This window comes from Eublepharis macularius, chromosome 7 (assembly GCF_028583425.1).
Source record: "Eublepharis macularius isolate TG4126 chromosome 7, MPM_Emac_v1.0, whole genome shotgun sequence".
In the NCBI taxonomy this organism is placed as follows: Eukaryota; Metazoa; Chordata; class Lepidosauria; order Squamata; family Eublepharidae; genus Eublepharis; species Eublepharis macularius.
The window spans coordinates 19785317-19805366 of NC_072796.1; the positions used below are offsets into that span (position 1 = coordinate 19785317).

Here is a 20050-nt window from a genome sequence, read left to right on the forward strand (position 1 = left end):
GGAGTAGCAAATAAAGTAGAAGACAGCATCAAAATTCAGGATGATCTTGACAGCCTGGAAAACTGGGCTAAAACTAACAATGAATTTCAACAGATAAATGTAAAGTTCTGCATTTAGGTAGGAAAAATCAAAGGCTTAATTATACAATGGGGGAGACTTGTCTTGGTAGTAGTACATGTGAAAAGGATCTAGTAGATCATACCGTGAACATGAGTCAGCAGTGTGATGCGGTAGTTAAAAAGGCAAATGTAATTTTAGGATATATCAACATAAATATAGCGTCCAGATCACATGAGATGATATCACTGTAGACCTCACTGTGTTCAGTTTTGGGCACCACAGTTAAAGAAGCATGTTGACAAGCTGGAATGTGTCCAAAGGAGGGCAACAAAGATGGTGAGGGGTCTGGAGTCTTAAGTTCTATGAGGAAAGGCTGAAAGAGCTGGGCGTGTTTACCCTGGAGATGAGACAACCGAGAGGTGATATGATAGCCCTCTTCAAGTATTTGAAGGGCTGTCACATAGAGGGTGAAGTGGAGTTGATTTCTATGGCCCCAGAACTTCAGACTAGAATCAAGAGGTTAAAATTAAAGCAAAAGAGTTTTCTGCTGAACATTAGGAAGAACTTCCTGATAGAGTGGTTCCTTGGTGGAACAGACTCAGAAGGTGGTGGGCTCTCCTTCCTTGGGCTCATTTTGAGGGGGAATGCGCAGGAACGCAGTTGCAGCAGTTCCCCAAAGAGGTCACATATCAGGTGGCCCTGCCCACCTGACTCTCGGCCATTTTGGGCTCATTTCAACCTGGATTGGGGCCGAAACGGCCCGGATCGAGCCTCTGATGGGTGGTGGATCACTCTCCCACTCAGCAGTGGCCCGATCCTGACCATTTTGGGCCCCTTTTTGGCCATTTTCAGCCCCTTTTTGCCATTTTGGGCCCAGTTTCAGCTGTGAATGGCCCATATTGGGTCCAAAACAGCCAGGATAGGTGATGTCAGGGGGTGTGGCATATGCAAATCAGTTATGCTAATGAACCACTTCAGGTGGTGGCAAGGGGTGAGGCATATGCTAATGAGTTGTGCGAATGAATTATGCTAATGAGTTCCTCCAGCTCTTTTTCTACGAAATGACCCCTGGGTGATTCTATTACTAAGTATGAATGTAGGCAGATCAGGAGAGGAAGAGCATGAAGGGACGAGCCGGTGCTAGGCTCTCGTGGTTCTTTCTTACATGCCCAAGGCAATGCCGATTACTGCTTTGGGGACAGGAAGGAACTGAGTGTGCAAGGGATGTATCGGGTGCACTGTACCGTGATATTTTAATAACTATAACCACTACCATTGCTTGTATCTTTATGTATACCATTATGTTGCGCTCCGCTCTGAGCCTGCTTGCAGGGAGAGTGGACAAAAAGTCTAATAAATAGATGTGTGCTGCTGTGTTTATGTTTATACACACACACACACACGTACATACATACATATGTATGTATTTTAATTTATGTATTTAAGATGTTTTATGGTTTTAAATTATATATACTATGAAATACGATTTTAAACTTGGTTGTAATCTGCCCTGAGCCTGCTGATGTAGGGAGGGCGGAATATAAATTGAATATAAATAAATACATTAAATAAATAAATAAATAAATAAATACATTTTCCTCCAAGCCAGATTGGCCAGGGATCCTGGAGGTTTTTTGCCTTCCTCTGGGAACAGAGCAGGGGTCACTGGGTAGGGTAGGGGAAGAGATAACTGTGAATTTCCTGCATTGTGTAGCGGTTGGACTGGATGACCCTTGGAGTTCCTTCCAGCTGTATGTTTCTATTTTTTTTCCAATTTTTTATGCAAACCTGGATCTTTCTTCAGATTTGTCAAAATATCTGTCTTGTGTATTCAGGGCTTCATTCTCTGGATTTAAGAATGCATAAATTTGGCCATGTTGAGAGTGAGATATACTGATAGGGAAGCATGGTTAGTAAGTGGACAAACTGGGAAGCCCCTTCGACAAAGATTTAATGGCCGTAAGTCTGACATCAGAAACCATAATATTCAAAAACCAGTAGGGGAACACTTTAACCTTCCAGGACACTCAGTTGAAGACTTAAAAATAGGAGTTATCCTGCAACAGAATTTCAAAGGGAGATTAGAAAGAGAGACTGCTGAATTACAACTAGAGATGGGCACGAACTGGAAAAAACCGAACTGTGCAGTCCGTGGTTCATCGCATTTCACGAACTTTCACGAACCTGCCTCGGTTCACGAACCAGTTTGTTTGGTTCGTGAAAACGTCACATCCAAGTCAGCAAATCATCACTTCCAGGCCAGCAGAAGGCCACTTCCAGGGCAGCAGAAGGTCTGCAGGACGTCCATCCCCTGTTGCCTAGGAAACAAATTGATCGAAGCCAGGCTGTCTGCAGTGACGAACCAAAAAATGAACCAAACAAACCAGTTTAAAGTTTGTGGCAGTTCATCAGAACTGGGCTCTGATGAAACACCGGTTCACGAACCATGAACCAGCTGTTTGTCACGAATGTTGGTTTGTATTTTGGTTCGTGCCCATCTCTAATTACAACTGATAATGAAGCTTAAGACAACACATCAACTGCATTGAATTGAGACCTAGGCTTCTTGTATCATTAGCAGCGCTGATTTCTCCACACGTATTCCAATCACACTTGCTATTGTCATTCACCAACAATTATCATTTAGCTGCTATAATCTTTCAGCTTCTAAAATCATTCCACTCTCCAAGATATAAGGACAGATGGACTCACATTCTAGCTGTATGAAGAAGTGAGCTGTCTCTCATGAATAGACATGGGCACGATCCAAAAAATAATCCCGATTTAGCTGATCGTGATTCTGCGGCGGCGCCGAACCCAGGTACCCGAACCTCACCGATCAAGTCCCGTTTCCGATACAGAATTGGGAATCAGGAAGGCCGACGTGGGAGGGCGCCCCGCGGTTTCCAGCGCTAAAGGAATGGTGGGTGAGGAGGATGGCGGCTGCCGGGCCCGGCAGGCCCGTGGAGGCGGTGGCGAGCCGCCTCCCCTCAGGGGGCGGGGGGGTCTGTCCCCACGGGAGTGTGCCGGTACTGTCACGGGGGGGGGACCTGATGAGATAGCTCCCTATTCCCTAATTCCCTATCCGCTGAAGTCCAAAGCTAAAGCTCCCTCTCTCTCTTTCTTGCGCTTTCTCTCTCCAAAAGCGACAAGCAAGAGCTCTCCTCTGTCCCACTCCACCCGCGAGCGGAAAGTGAAACTTTGTTGCGCAGCACATGGCTATTTATAAAGCCTGGGTCTGCTACGCAGGAGGGCTGTGTTTGGCTGTAAGAGCTGCCTCTCAGGCTTTGCAGGGATGAGATTCGAGTGCCCATGGCTACAGAAGAATACCCCCTTCCCCCGCCCTCCCCTCTCTTCTCCCAAATGGACGAGACGGGCGCGCGCTTTTCTGGCTGCTCCGTGGTTGGAAGGAAGCCCTGCTGATCAAGGAAAGCTGGGCTTCCATTTGCATTTCCAGGGCGACAGAAGGAGGGCAAACAGCTCCGGCATACCCCAGACTCCGTTTCCACGGGGCTCCGTTCCCTCGGGAACATATGGCTGGCGCCAGACTGTCTGCAGACTGCAATCCCGAACGTAAACCGATCGATCCGATCGAGACCCAATAGAGTGCCCCACCCGAGCGCTGAACCAGGAGCCGTGGACGGAACCGATCAGCCCGGTCCTGATGGCGCAAACGCCAAAATCGGGGCAATTTTCAGTCCGTAATTCCGATCGTGCCCATGTCTACTCATGAATCCTCATACCGCACAATATTTTTTTTTAGTCTTATAGGTGCTACTAATCTCTTGCTTTTTAAATGGTTAGTAAATAGGCAATATTGATTTAAAAAATCTCTAGAAATATTTTCCACAACATGTACATCTGATGAAGTGAGCTCTGACTCTCAAAAGCTTAAAACTTTGCTATTCTTTAAGATGCCACTGGACTCATGTTTAATTTTGTGACAACATGCATGAAAACTCTGGGTTTCTTTACCTAATGGCCCGCTTTCATATTATAATTTCTCCCCTTTTCAGTTGCATGTTTGGGTATTTGAGGTATCTTCCAGTCTTCTCTCTTTGTCCTTCTCCATACGTAACTCCTCTGTAATTATTTTTTCCTGTTCCTTTCTCAGACCTAGGAACTAAAGTTTTCAAAAGGGATAGTGTACAGTGTGTAATTAATTTCCAAACAGCATCTCCACCTGTTTTCAGTTTTTGGTTCCATCATGGGTGCTAGATAGCAGTAATTGATTTGTTTGTTTTGGGACACATTTAGCCTGCTTTTTGGCGAATTAATGGTTTCAAGGTTGGTTACAATGACATAAACATACTCATTAAAACTCTTTAAATGAAAGAAACAAAAAATTGATAACAAAATATGTCACATAATTATAGACTCTTGCAACCATCCGACCTGCTGCTAGTAAAAGGAATCATTTATCCAAATTCTGCTTTTAAAAAAATTCTCAAGCATCTGTAAATACCTGTTGAATTTACCTGGTTTCTACCGCATTTGGGTGTCCCCCAAACCAGGACGGGATCCGTTGCTTTATGCTTTGGGGGATGAATGGGGTAGTGTGCCTGGGAGGGGACTTTAAAGGGATCCTGTCCAAAATGATGAGAAAATAACTGAACTCTGGCTCTTGCAAGCTCGTTAATTTTCTTTTCTCCTCTGTTTTAGGATAGAATGAGGTGCCACCTTGGAGCTGAGCTGTCAGCCACCCCATCTGCTACAGGCTGTGCGCTGTAAAGAGACCACGTGCATTAAGCATGCCTCTTCTCACAGTTGCTCTCTGGTATTGCAGACAACTGTATACGTACCTGGCTCATCTGTTGAAATGGTAGGTTTAAATGGGGATCAATTTGCCTGAGAGCAAGGATCAGACCAAAGTCCCGTCTAGTTTGGTACTCTGTTTCCAACAGCAGCCAATCCGATGGCTCTGGAAACTCACAAACACATTAGGGCGATGGCTTTCCTGTGCTATCCCGTGATACGGCCTTTCTCTTTACTTAACTCACTCTACATAGAGGTTCCATTTCACTATCATGAACAGCAGGTGAAAGCAGATTTTGCATTTCTCTTCTCTGCCTTGAAGCCCCCAAAAAGCCTCCAGTGGGCATTACCAGAACGTGTGGCTGTGAACTGATGAATTGCACACTGCATGAAGAAATCCTTCTGTCAGTCCTGCTCTCCCACAGGACAGATGTTTGCTTCTTGCTGCCCGCTCGCTGACTTCTCGTTTTGTTTGGTTTTCAGGTGGAGCAGATACCTGAAGATAAAATTTACAAGTAAAATTTGTATTTGCTTTTTATCCCCCCCCCTCATTGCAACTTAAGCAAATCCACTTTTTTTACTAATGGCTGTGCTTGATTTAGAGAACGACAGCATACAGGCTGAAGTTGATCTGCTTGGTTATTGTGCCAAAGAATGGAAAGAAGAAACAGAGCAAGCCAGGCAGATGAGAGAGGTAGGAGTTATTCAGCAGCAAAGCACAAGAACCAAGTGCCTTTTTGGTTGGCCAAGCAAACTAGAATTTACCTGACTGGCATTCTATTTGCTTGTTTATTGATAGCCAAATTGGAAAGTTTCCTTATTTGAGGTTTCAGTGGCGTACTGCTCTGTGCGAGCTATTGTAAGGGAACAGGCTGTGGTTCAGTGGAAGAGCATCTGCTTGACACACAGAGGGTCCTGGGATCTCCGGTCAGAATGATCAGGTAGGAGGTGATGTGAAAGATCCTGAGGCCCTGGAGAGGGGCTGTACTCACATTGCTTGTTAACAAGTTTAAGACTAACCAACTTCATTGTAGCATAAGCTTTCGAGAGCCACAGCTCTCTTCATCAGTCTGACAAAGAGAGCTGTGGTTCTCAAAAGCGTATGCTACAATAAAGTTGGTTAGTCTTAAAGGTGCCACTGGACTCTTTACTGTTTTGCAACTACAGACTAACACGGCTCACTCCTCTGGATTTAAGCCCCTAACACACACCCTGCTTCAGACATGAGCCGGTAGACCTGTGTATAAATCATTTTCATTTATTCCCTGCCCATCTCAGATCGTGTTGGGGTGGATCCAGCCATTCTCCAAGTGCCTCTTCCTCCAATTTACATGACTCTTCCTCCAGTGGCATGGAAGAGCCGCTTAAGTTGAAGGACAGCTTCTTAAGCAGGAAGAAAGCTTCAAATTTGAGCCAAAAAGAAAAGCAAGGTGTAAATGTTTTGTATTTTGTAAATCACCTTGGGCAGATTTCTGGAGAGGCAGCACAAATGTTAAAAACTTAGTCAAATATTAGGATAGGGGTAGGGTCCTCCCCATTACATTTGCCCTTCAGATTCCAAAGTGAAGTTTGGTACTTGTGTTCAAGGGACAGTTCTACTGTTCAGGTTCAAACCACAAGTTGATTCGTGCACCTCTTTGTCAGAGCAGAATGGAAACTACGGAATAGGTGATTGAGACAAAGATGAGGCCTTGATGACTGAGAGAGACAAAGTTCGTGTGTATTTTCAGGATTCAGTTGTATGATTCCTTTGTGAGCCGCAGCTCCTCCTCCACAACATTGTTCAGAAAGTCCACAAAAGATGTAAAATGCCCTCTAATCTACTGTCTCCCTTGATTGCTAAGAGATCACAATGTGATTTGACATGTGCATTCCCAAGGTAACTTTCTGCTTGAAGTTTAGAACATTTATTTAACCTCTTCACCCATTTTCAAGGGGCAGGGAAAGATATAAGATAGCGAGCGGATATCAAAAGAAAGTCTCTGGGGTGGAAATTCATCGCAGAGGTGCTGCTTGATTGGGAATAACTGGTGCCCTGAAGCTAACATGTCTGTCCTAGTGTATTTCGGAAAACTGTAGCTAATTTCCAGCAACCATATTGCTATTAGAAGGAACAGAATGTAGGTAACAATTGAGAATTGGTATTCTCAGTTTCGACAACATTGTCACTCGGGTGGAAACAATTTAATGTCGTATGCTTGATCCACAAATACAGTCTTTCTGTGTTAAATGGTTTTATCGTCATTTCTCTGCTCCCCTCACTTTTAATTGCTGACAGTTGATTGAAAGACCTTGTCGACCAGATACCTCAGTCTGGCCTTCTGTGTTAAAAATAATAGGAGACAAAATACTATGATGCTTACTTTGCCTCATCGCTTAATATGTGCTGAAACCATAGTGTCTCATCTTGAATATGACCCTGGAAAAAAAATTATGGCTCTGGAATTGTTTTGCCTTGGCAGCAGCGTCTGTGGCTGGTAAACATTGGGGGGGGGGGGTGACTGTTGCATGGAGTTACTTTTCTCAATATAATTAACGGAGCATATCTTTGATAGAAGGGGGCTGCTTTCAGGAATATTGCAGCCTTTGTGCAGCTAATTCTCAGGCTGGTTTGCTAAACAAGGCCTGGGGTTGGGTCAGCCGTCTCCAGAAGCTGCTGAAAGAATTAGCCGGTTGTGTTGTGGTGCATATTTTCAGGGCTGAAGTGCCATCTGGTGGATCTTATTGCCACATCCAGAGTTTGGCAAATTAAAAGCAATGTTAGAATCAACTTCAGTTTTAGCAGCTTTTTTTTTCATTTTTAACTAATAGGAGATGCTGATGTATGGAACTCTCCTATTCACCTTTTGGAGCTTCCTAAAGTTCAGGAGACCTTCTGAGAGCTAAACTACAAGAGATGAATTACACGAGGATGCGCTCGTGAAGGGAGTTGCAATGTTAGCCGGGAAGCCGAGTTTTAAAAGACTGATAGGGTAGCTCTGTCAGTTTCCCCTCTCTACAGAGCAGCAAGGATCCCTCCTCAGAGGGTTTGTTTATTTCCTCTTCACCTCCTAGAAGGGGAGGTGAAACTGACAGAGCCTTCAGGGAGGCAAAGAGGAAATTAGCAAACCCTCTGAGCAGCTATCTCCCTGGCTCTGTAGAGAGAGGAAATTGACAAAGCCTTCCGATCTGTCTTTTAAAACTCAGCTTCCCAGCTAACATTGTGACTCCCTTCACATGAGTGTCCTCATGTAATTTGTCTCTTGTAGTTTATCTCTGAGAGAGCAGGTTCTTCTTCTAAGGGGAAATTTGACTGTTTGAGATATATGTATGTCGCACCACCCTATGAACTGACATTCAACAGTTCACCAGTTTTTATGGAAGCAGAAGATAATAAGCTTGGTTATTTCCCCGGGACAGATTTCCACAATTTTGAAAAGCTTTTAGTTAACAGCTGGACTTTGAGTCATTTCTGATGCAATCCTTGGTTCACCAAGGTAACTCTTTTAAAGAAATCATGTGAGTAGGGCTGCTGAGAGCTACTATAGGCTCCCAGGTAGATTTCCTCATCACCACTAATTCCAAGACCCAACCGGAAAATCATATGAAAACTGATCACATGACTTGACTAGCTCCATGATTCCACGGACATTTTGTCACCCTAGTCCCCAGCTTAGCAGCCCCGTTCCTGAACTTGTGCACTGGCTTTCTTGTTCCCTTTTAAGAGGGGAAGTATTTCTCATGGAAGTTCCCTGTTGTGTGGGGAAAGTATTGACCTTCTCATGGGAAAGAAAGAGGAAGTATGTGTGAACACGTGTGGGTGGTATGGAAGCCACCGGACCACAGCTCTGGTCTTCCTTCCTTCGGCTGTGCAAAACAACCATTCATTTGGATTTCCTCACAGTTGTGGGTTAAGGTGGCTCCCCTGTTTTGATGTGCAGAAGAACTGTGTTATGGTGAAGAATAACCATTAACCCAGTCTTTGCTGTAAGGACAGAATGTTTCCTAGCGTGGCCTGAGACGTTTGGGTTGCCTGAGCTGGAAGATCTAAGTGGTGTCCCCTGTGCACTCATTAGAATGGCGCACCATCTGTTAGGAAGTTCTGCTGCACACTTTTCACTGAAATAAATGGGATGCTACATGAGAATGCAACTGTGCTCTTGCTGAGCTGTCAGTCATTTCTTTGAGAGCTGCATGTGACATCTTCACCGGGGTTGAATCACATCTCCCGATATACCCTCCCATGACAATTACTCTCGTCAGACCGCACTTTATACATGGTATACTTGGTACCTGTGAGGGGGGAGAGATATCTCTGTGTATGGGGCATATCCCGTCACTCACCTGGTGAAGGATATATCACCTTTCCACACATGTGAATGTGTGTAGCAGAGCACACAGGGAAATCCAGTGAGAAGAAATACAATTTAAGGTAAGTTTGTTTAGTGAAAGAAGAGTTTCATTTAAGAACTATTTACAATAATATAAACAACAAACTGAGAGAAATGTTCATGTCTTATACAGGAGAGGCAGTTTCAGCAACAGACATTTTACAATTTACATAGAACAGAACAGAATCTTCACTCACAGCAGGGAGGGGCTAGTCCAGCAGCTACAGATAAACAACCTATACAGAGTATCAAGCCCTTCACTCCGCAAGCACCCTGCACATTCAAGTGAGACCAGTGCTTTATTCCTACAGTACCCTCTCTTAGCATTGTCCATACAGCAACTGTTAAGTCATGGGCTTTCTGTATGGCAGATTAAGTCCTCTGGGGTCGTGCACCATAGTAGGTGCAGAAGGCATTGACTGCTTGTGGGAAGGCCTGCTGGACAGTTTTCTTTCCGAGTGACCTTGGTAGAGGGTAAACAGCTTTGGCAGAGTTGGCTATGTTTTTAATTGTGTGTGTAAAATCTTCACTTTTCATTTATACTGCTTTTTAATTTTTGCTTTCCTCTTGCATGTTTTTGTTATCTCGTTAAAACTGACGTTTTTTGTGTCCTTACAGTTAGCTCCATTTATTTTATTTTGTTCAATTTATATCCCGCCCTCCCCGTAAGCGGGCTCAAGGCGGGTCACAACATCATAAAAACCACAAATACCATAAATAGTTAAAATCATTTAAAAAATAATAAAATCCACAGATCTCATTAAAAAGTGGAGCAAAACGAAGGAAAACAGGCAAGGGACCGGCAGGAGAGTTCGCCAGCTCCTCAAAGGCCTGGTGGAACATCTCCGTTTTACAGGCCCGGCGAAACTGTAACAAGTCCCACAGGGCCCAGGTCTCAACTGGGGAAGTGTTCCATCAGGCCAGAGCCAAAAGGCCATTGTTGAGCCTAAAGGAGAAAAGGCAGGATATAAATGCTTTAAATAAATGAATGGGTTTTGTCTCATTTGCTGGCCTCCTGTTTTGCTGTTTTTAATGTTGCCCCAAATCATTCACCCGAGCTTACCTCATGACAGAGCCACCTAAACTAATCAGGAAATATTGTTCATTGTTCTCTCTCTCTCAAGGCCTATGAAGAACTGTTTTGGAAACATCATGTAAAATACATACGTCAAGTCAGGGAAGATAACTACTGCGTGTTGAGAGCTGTATTGTTTCAGATATTCAGCCAAGGTATTCCTCTTCCACCCTGGATGAAGGCAATAGATGTTCTCAAGGTGTGTTTCAAAACAAATGGTGGTATACATAGTGAATGATTTTTATATCGTATCTTCTCCAAGTATAGTTCCTTTTTTTAAAAAAACGGCCAGCATCGGCCAAAGTAGAGACAGGCCTTGAGCACAGTCAGTGTTCTGCTAACTCAACCTACTTGTCTGCCTTTCCCAAAAATGTGGATACACATCATGTCCTAGAAACATGTTTTCTTGCATGTTCCAAAGAAATAGCAAGAGAACAGGATGCAGAGAATTTTTGCCTTTTTTCCCACTCTCCATCTCCAAGTTTCTCTGAAAGAGATGTAAATTTTCCCCAAGTGTTTTATTCATTTTCAAAATTGATGTTTTCCATTGAACTCTTACATAGTAACCCTGGTTGTACTCTTTTACTTTCAGCTCCCCGAGAAACTTCTTTACTCGCAAGGTTGTAATTGGATCCAGCAATATAGTTTTGGACCAGAACAGTATACCAGCTCAAATACATTAGGGAAATTACGCAAATGTATCGATATGTTAAAAAATCAGGTGAGTGGAAAGATGACAGTAGGACGAATGGCGTTTTTCAATACATGATAACTGCTGCCATAATGCTAACAATGCTTTAGTTTAGTTAATAAATTAGTTAACTAGAATTCTAGCTGATAATCAGTTTCATAGATACTTATTTACTTCATGTATACCCCACGTTTCTCCCCAATGGGGACTCAAAGTGGCTTCTCCTCAATGTTATCCTCACAACAGCCCTGTGAGGTAGGCTAAGAGAGTGTAACTGGCTCAAGGTCACCCTGCAAGCTATCATGGCATAGCGGGATCCAAATCTGGGTCTCCCAGATTATAGTCCAGTACTTTAGTCATTACACCACACTGGTTCTGATAGAGTGTATGAATTAAAAGCATTCTGTACGTTTTAGGCTAGTTTGTTTCCTGTAATAAGTGTGTGAGGAAAGTATTAAAAGAATCTCTCATAACTGAACAAACAAAAGTTATCGCACATTTCTTTCAGAATCTCAAGGAGACAGCTATAGTGAGGTTTTGGTAGTCAGTCAAGTGATTAAAAAAAAAAAAGTCACCAGCTCTTTAGTCAGCTCATGCCCCTAAAAGGAGATTGTATGCAGTGTGTTTTTTACGATAGGCTTGATTCATTGGCAACATTGGAAAGAGTTTCAAGTTTAGTTAATCATTTACGATGCATTGTACATTACCTGCCAATTACACCATCCTGTGGACAGATATTGAACTATAATGCAGTGCTTAACATTATAGTATTCAGCGTCCTGCCTGCGGTATTGTATACAGTTTCATGAAGGAGTTAAAACTAACAATTCCCAAATATCCTTAGTGAGAAGCAGGGCTTTTTTTCAGCTGGAACATGGTGGAACGGAGTTCCAGAACCTCTTGAAAATTAGTCACATGGCTGGTGGCCCCGCCCCCTGATCTCCAGACAGAGGGGCACTTAGATTGCCCTCCGCACCACAGCGCAAAGAGCAATCTCAACTCCCCTCTGTCTGGAGATCAGGGGGCGGGGCCACCAACCATATGACCATTTTCTCCAAGGGCAACCCACTGAGTCCCACCACCTCTTTTCCCAGAAAAAAAGCCCTGGTGAGAAGAAATAACAGGTTGAGTAGTTTTACTAAGTTCCAACTGATGTTTGCAATGTTAGTGTGTTCTTAGGGTGTTAGTGGCCTCTCTGTGACTCCTCACTGTGATGCCTAGCTGCAAAAGCCAGAATGGTGTAATTGTGTGTTGACTTTGGATTGGAAGACCAGGTTCAAAACAGGGGTAGCACGTTGCAAAATGATGGAGTGTCTTGGGCTTCTTGGAAAAAGTATGGGTTAATATGTAATAAATACATATTTTTGTATATTCTCTTACATTGTATATTCTTTTGTATATTCTTAACATTGTAGTGGGTGGAAATCAGTAGCATTAAGGACCCATATGAAAGAGGAAATCTGTGCAGTGCTCTTTTTGGTGATGAAAGTACGGAGCACCAGATGTACGAAGCTGTAAAATTCATCATGCTATACCAAGTAATAGAAGCCTATGAATGCTTGGCCAACAAGGAGCACATCCCAAGCTTTTTTCATCTCCTTTTCACGCGTGACACCTCCTTGGACCCTCTGAGTTACATGATGAATCATCTGAATTCAGTAGGAGACAAGAGAGGCCTTGACCAGGTAAGCAAGGAACTGGCAATCAATGCAAAAGTTCTGTGGCTTTTGAGAAAAAAATACACTGCAAAGTTAGGATTATGTTCATGAGATTAATAGGGGATTTTGTCCATATGAAGACTATCTCCCGCCGGGAGCAGCCGGAGAGTGTGGGCGCTCCTGTCTTCTTGATTTGACCCTCGGCACTTGTGAATAAAGCTTGGATTGCAGCAGCGGTCTTTTGGCGTGTCCTTAGTGTGCCTTTTGCCTTGGAGTTTGGGACCGTTCCCCCTGTCCTTTTGCCATATCAAGACTAGGGCAATGTGCCATTAAGACAGACAAAAATTAGAATGTTTTGCCATAGGAAGTTGGATTCTGCAACCAACATTCTGTTTTGTATGCTTTAGTTGGCTTCTGCTTGTTATGAAAGAGGAAGAGTTATGCAGGACCCTGTAGTGCCCTGTCTCCTGTCCACTGGAGATATTATTACTATTTAGAGATTTTTCTGGCTTTTGAGATTCTGAAAGGCTATACCAACATGTTCAGTTATATCTTCATAGCCTTCATAAGGGCTAGAAACTTGCTTTTCTAAAAACAAAAGCAATTTCTTAAGGAGCCAAGCTCTACTCGTAATGTTGCACTTATTTCTGGGGACAGCTTAGAATTCTTGCTAAAACACTCCAATGTGATTTTAGCTTAGGTCCCCCCTCCCCCCCCCCAAAGAACCTTATAGGTCAGTTTCAGTATTTGGGCAGCTGCAACTTTGCCTGTGCTTTGCAATTACCCATTATGAAATTGAATTAAATTAAATTAATTAGATGTGTATTTCATACACTAATAGGAGGGACGCGATCTCAAAATACTTTCAGTAGCAATGCCTGTATCACACATTCCCTCTCATTACAGTGGATAGCTCATGCAGGGCTTTTTTTCCGTGGGAACGCGGTGGAACAGAGTTCCGCCACCTCTTAAAAATGGTCACATGGTTGGTGGCCCCGCCCCCTAATCTCCAGACAGAGGGGAATTTAGATGGCCCTCTGCGCCGCCAAGTGGCGCGGAAGGCAATCTAAACTCCCCTCTGTCTGGAGATCAGGGGGTGGGGCCACCAGCCATGCAACTATTTTCGCTGAGGGCAATTTAAACTTTAAAAAACTCTCCCCTTGTTCCAGCTGACCCAAAGTGACGTCATTGTGCGGTCTTGAGTTCTACCGTTGAGTTCCACCACCTCTTTTCCCAGAAAAAAAGCCCTGAGCTGATGTATGGACTGGCTGAACAGCCTTATGGATTAAGGCCATTTTTGTGAGCGTCCTTTTTCCAGAGTTCTTTTCGCTAAAGTTCCCGCTTGTGTATTCGAAGTATGTTCAACACGAGGCCTGAAAGAGAGCACCATGCTGAGATACGGGTTTCTTAGCAGGGTTTTCTGTATTGCTTCATGAGTGTTTCCACACTGACCTTTCTCTGCTGTCTAGTTCTTCCTTTTCCACAGTTAGCTGCAAAGCACGTTTTTTAATGGTCAGCCAAAGGTCACACTTCATAATTCTTTTAATTTTTAAAGATTGTAATAATGCTATTATAAAATATTACCCAACAAAAAGTAGTATTGGCTTTGGCAAAATAAACACTTGAGCACCCTTCCCCAAGAGATAAGAGCTGATCGAATACAGTTGATTCGTGAGTGCAAAGAGAACCTGGAATCCTGGAGAACAAGACATGATTAGTCATTCAAGAAGTGGAGGGAGGATTAAAAATTTAAAGGGACAGTAGCCCTGGGAAGCCTCAGTTGTGCTTTGATTGCCTGTACAGGATAGCCAAGTATGGCACTCATCTAAGAGTGATTCCGCACACATTGGATAATGCACTTCCAATCCTCTTTATAGATCATTTGGAATGGATTTTTTTGTGCGCGGAACAAATAATCCACCTCAAACGATTGATAAAGTGCATTATCCAACGTATGCGGAATCAAAACAAACTCACAAGTGATGTCCGGGGGGGGGGGAAAGCAGAATCAGCATCCAGAAAATACTAGGATGTCGCAGCATCCTCAAGATGCTGCGTTTACAAAAGGAGAAAACAAACAGTGGCCGTTGCAAACCATTCTAGGTGCACCAGGGTTGGCTGTACACGGTGCTGTATAGGTGAAGGATGAGGTGGGTGTCTGTTTTTGTCTCTCTCGTCAGCATTTTTGCACAGGCCATCTCTTTTGCTCTCGTAATAGATTTTGGGATGGGACCAAGGTCTGACGGAAATTAAGATAACCAACTAAACCCTCCGCTTCCCCACACTGTGCAGTCCAGTAATGGTCCTTCGACTGGCTGAACTGTGAGGGTATAAAGTTATGCCAGTAGCGCTGAACTGTTGTTATGACGGTCTCCCTGGTATACATTCAAGATATGCTGGCCAAGGGGATTTACAGTGCCATACTAAACAGAGCTGCTCCCTGCTATGCCTGTTGATTCAGGCTCGCCAACTTGAGTCCAAGGCAGAACAGAAATGTTTTAAATATAAAATAAATAGACTTAGAAGGGCATACCTCTGCTTAAAATGACTCCGTTAGTACCCTTTGTCAAGATCCAAAGGAGTTAGCCATGTTAGTCTAAAGTAGCAAAATAGAAAAGAGTCCAGTAGCACCTTTAAGACTACGATGAAGAGAACTGTGGTTCTCGAAAGCTTATGCTACAGTAAAGTTGGTTAGTCTTAAAGGTGCTGCTGGACCCTTTTCTATTTTAGTATCCTTTGGCTCTCCTGTCGGTGCAAGCCAACCGTAGGATTGCACGAGCAGAGCAGAGTTAGAGCAAGCTGTACTTCTTTATGTTCCTTAAAACTTCTGAACCCTTCGGAGAGACAAACATGTGGTCGCTTTGGGCTGTGTGTGTTGATCTCACACCCCCAAACATTTCAGACAATCTGCCAAGGTAGAAAGGTCAGAGTACCTTTAGTGGAATGTCCCTTTTCACCACATCTCTGAACTTGGGAGCATTTGCTTTCACAATGCTACCTGAACAGTCTTGACCAGCATACGAGCACACTTGATTTTGGATTGGGGGGCGGGCAGTGTCCGGCCAATTTGAACTCCCCCGGGACGTGGAGTGTGTTATGTTTGAATATGAGGATCAGTGTATCATGAACAGTCTCCAACAGCCTATGCGCAATTGTAAATACATCAGAAGCAACCGAATTAGGAACGCAGCAAGTGCACAAATGTACATCTAAAGGAAGAATTGCTGTACAGTTTAACTTTGCTAATCTAATTGCTATGCAGCAATATATACACATGAGGGAAAGGTTTAGACAAAATCAAAATTGGGAAATGCCCAAACAATATGACATAAGTTTCTACCATAAATCTAACAAAGACAAAAAGGTATCTGGGAGAAATAGCTCCTGTTTTGTATACTGTACTGTTAACACATACAAGTATTGTTATATTGGATTGCCAGTGAAATCCATACAGCTAACATTTCAAACCATTATCACATGTATGGACAGTCAGAAGGGCATCATAAAGGAATGTAAAATTTAAATACAGACTAGAGTAAGAAATAAGATCACCAGGTGCATTAGGAAAACTTCAGTGCTTAACTTAGGTAAAAGATTCCAACAACTTGCAATAGATTATTATTGCCGTGAGAAAGAGAAAAATTTGTTACCTATAGTGGTGGCAAATAAATTTAGAAAGTATGATCATTTTAATCACTTTTCCCTATAATCCAAGATGGCAGCAAGTAATGGAAAACAGCGCCCCCTACCAAGGTCCTGACTTCTGATGAGACGTTGTGATGCCAGTATTCCGTGCAAAGGTCAAGCAAATACAGCATCTCTTAAAAATGGAACAAAATGTTTGGAGGGTTTATAAATTTCCTCTATAGCATCGGAGTTTCTGAAACAATTGCTTTCAAGTTCACGCGCTTAACACTCTAGGCTGAATGTTTAACTGTATGTACATTTTATTATAACATTCAGCCGGATGCCGCGATACAAAAGCCGTGACATTTTTGTAGATCCTCACTCATTTCAGTCAGTTGATACCTTTTATGCATTAACAGTGGTGATTCCTACATGTCTGTCTCATTGCTGACAAGATTCAGAACCAATATATAGTTTTCGTTTAAACGATATAACTTCCCCGTGTGTTTTCTCTTGGTTTTTTTGTAACTTTTTGATCTTTTCTCCTCCGCAGGTTGATATGTTCCTCCTTGGGTATACTCTGAAAGTGAAGATAATCGTTTACAGACCGTTTAAGTTTAACTCAGCAGATTTTCAAGTAAACTATATGGAGGCGTATCAGAGGGACTGGCATGAAGTCTTTCTTCTCACTGAAGATGACCAGCACTATCACATCCCTGTTACCCAGATATAAAACTGATTTCTGGTGGAGTATCAGAAGCGCCTGACATCAGATCCCCAACTGAAAAGCCGCGTTAGACTGTTGGGCTTAGAATTTGGGAAGCCTACCAACAGGTCCGTGCTCAGCCACGAAGCGCACTGGATGGCCGTGGGCCAGGCCGCCACTCCTCAGCTTAACCTACCTTACAAGTTTGTTGTTAGAGTAAGCTGAGTTAACTCCATGTATGCCTGCCAACCTTTGGTCCACCAACAGGAGAACTCTGAACACCCTCACCAAGAAACAATTCGCTTCAGCGGAAACTCGCAGTCAAAATAGTTTACAGTCCATATAAGAGCCAAACTAGACATGATGGTCAACACCGTTTTAGAGATTTTATTCCTTTTAAATTGTTGTGAATGCCTGATACTGATACCCACACCTTTCCAAGTGCTTGAAAAGGCACAGGGAAGAGACAGAATCTCCTCCCCCCGACCCACCCCGTTTTGTAGCATTTTTTAAATGAACAAAATCTTCTCTAAAATAGTGTCTGCGGTCCCAGGTCTGCCCTTTGGCCGCAGTCACGTCTAGTTTGGCCCTGAGTTGGGGACGTATATCTGTCCTTTGAGTCTGCAATCAGAATTCCACAGAAGTAAAAGATTTTGCTCATATAATTTCCAGTACAGTCCTCAGTTGAACGGCTGGAGCTTGTGATCCTGGCATGACCCCTGACCCCTCATCACTGCGCTAAGAGTCCTCTAAGGGTCCTTACAACCACTAATCAGATTCTGCCAATAGACAGCTGTTCCTGTGTCATGCAATGTCTGAAACCTGGCTTTGCCATTGGAAAAGACGCTCAGTAGGAACGGAAGCCACTTTCAATCCTGCCTGACTCCCTGGCCGGGGTGCCTGTTTCATGCATGCCTTTGCAGATGCATGTCTGTTACATCCTTGTTTTATGTTCTCTCATGTATATACCTGGGGAAAAAATTGTAACATGTGAAGTGGGTTGGAGACTACCGTTGCATTTGTCCACATCCTGTTCAAAAGAACAGCAGCAGCAACCTGGCATGCAGATGCTGGATGACTCTCTCACACCTGCTTTCCCCTGTGTATGTAATTCCATAAACCTCCACTGCTTGCAGCCAACCCAGTATATTCCTCTAATCTGCTTGGTTGCTGTTGCAAGCGTCGCTTGTGCTTCTGCAATTCTCAGTAGGGTTGGGCAAACCCCACCCTGCTAAAATGTTGTTATTAGGCCCACTAATTATGAGCTCCTCCTATGAAAGGTTAAAAAAAAGGGACTGCGTTCCAAATTGTAATGCTTTGGCAAATGTATGTCTTCACCACGCTGCTTTGCTAGCATGGGCTGGGCAAGTGGGGGAGGTGTCAGTTGAGCAACCATGTGATGCTCCCATGTACACGGCTGGATTGCAGTTCAGCCTGGCCAGAGTTCTGCAAATTATAGTACTTTTTTCCAGTTGAGTCAATTTTAGCTGTTGGGAAGGAAGGAAAGACCCCTTCTCATGCTGATCAAGGAACGCCAAGTTTTTCAACAGAGGCTACTGGTCTTGGCTGCCTGGTCTGCATATACATCCCACATCATATCTGCACAAAATATGTCTAGTTACAGAGTAAGAATGATTTAAGGGTAAGGTTGCCTTGCTCCGTGATAAATGAGTATTGTAAGCAGTGAAAATTTGTACCGTGAGCTGCTATTTTCAAATGTTGTCAGCATCACTACATCTTAATTAGGGTATCTTAATACATATTAAGTAGCAATCAGTAGAACTGACTGTGTGCATTCTGCCATAATTGAGGCAGTGCCTGTGCTCCAAATTCTACCGGGAAAAGCTGGGTTCTGTAACTTGCATAGATTATACAAGTTAGCACCTTTGTATACCGGTAATTTATTGTGCAGAATAATTCTGCAAACTCTACAACTTCTTATGATTCTGGTTTTGTTCATCCAGCAATGAAGCACAGAGCTATATAGGGCACTGAAACCCTGCCTTCCCCAGCCTCTGGATCCTGAGATTTCATCAAACATTCCTTTTCCACACCTTCAAGCATGTTTTTACAGCTATAGGGACTAGAAACTTGCCTCCTAAAAGCATGGAAGCTGAGATTTTTACAAAGCTGACTTACGTGGCCAGCATCACGTTTTGGTACTTTCTGCATTCACATGGAGTCATGGCACATGCACAGCTCTGGTTACAATCCCTTTTGACAAAAGTAACTGTGCCTATTTTAAAGGAACATATGCCTAAGTACTCTATTAAATGTATTAAAATATTAAACTATAGCTTTGGTAATGAATGTATTTTTTGAAAATCTTAAACCTCTTTGGTTTTGTAGGCTTAGCAGACTCCATTCTGATTCTTTGACTCTAAGTTAAATTCTTCAGAACCTCTTGAAAATTGTTTTGGTTCTTTACATCGCTGTTCTTTAATCCGTCAGAGTGGGGTTCCGTTAAGCATCACGTGCTTTTAAGAGCAGAAATTCTTATTACAGTTGTAAAATGGGTTTTTCCTTTCAATTTCCTACTTTGAATGTGTATATAACAAAAAAAAAATCAACAAAAATGGGTGGAAAGAATGCCCCCAAAATATTAAACCAAAATGATAATGACATAAATATTTATATACCAAATTTGTAAAATATACGAATGACGTTTGTAATATCACAATATGTAAAGAAATATCAGACAGTGACATTGTTAGTTCCACTGAACTCTCCACGATGCCGGCCATCCTAGCCCCAAACTTCTTGTTAATTTATATTGTGGATAGCACACAGGAAAATTTCAACAAATAAAAATCTTGCATGCAGAGGGTTAAGCTTCCAAGGAAAGCTTTTTCTCAACCAAGAGCTTCTTCTCAAAAGTTGGAGGGCCTTTGAAGAATTGTGGAAGGAGAAGACAATTGGGAAATCCCACCCCACCCTCAACATCTGCTCCAGGATTCTCTCAGCTGTCATTGGCTGCTCTCAAAACTCCAGGCTTCCTAGCCATGTTCAGTCCTTATCATGCTATTTTGGGACAGAGTCATATTTTTACTCACACCCGTGGAATCCCTTTATTATGTAGAAAGTCCTGCTTTTCTGTACGTGGTTATT

At 43.1% G+C, this 20050-nt stretch overlaps 1 protein-coding gene across 4 annotated transcripts in view; it reads left to right on the top strand.

The window, feature by feature from the left end:
* Positions 1 to 19238, top strand: part of OTULINL (OTU deubiquitinase with linear linkage specificity like) — a 34077-nt gene extending 14839 nt beyond the window's left edge. For 3 of the 4 annotated variants that reach the window (XM_054984589.1, XM_054984588.1, XM_054984590.1), the window contains 7 exons: positions 4723 to 4882; positions 5299 to 5330; positions 5418 to 5509; positions 10310 to 10459; positions 10853 to 10981; positions 12367 to 12636; positions 16790 to 19238. In XM_054984589.1, coding sequence (XP_054840564.1) covers positions 4812 to 4882; positions 5299 to 5330; positions 5418 to 5509; positions 10310 to 10459; positions 10853 to 10981; positions 12367 to 12636; positions 16790 to 16969 — 924 coding nt within the window. In that variant the 5' untranslated portion in view covers positions 4723 to 4811 and the 3' untranslated portion in view covers positions 16970 to 19238. The other variant, XM_054984587.1, reaches the window with a different exon arrangement.
* The last annotated feature ends 812 nt before the right edge of the window (positions 19239 to 20050 follow it).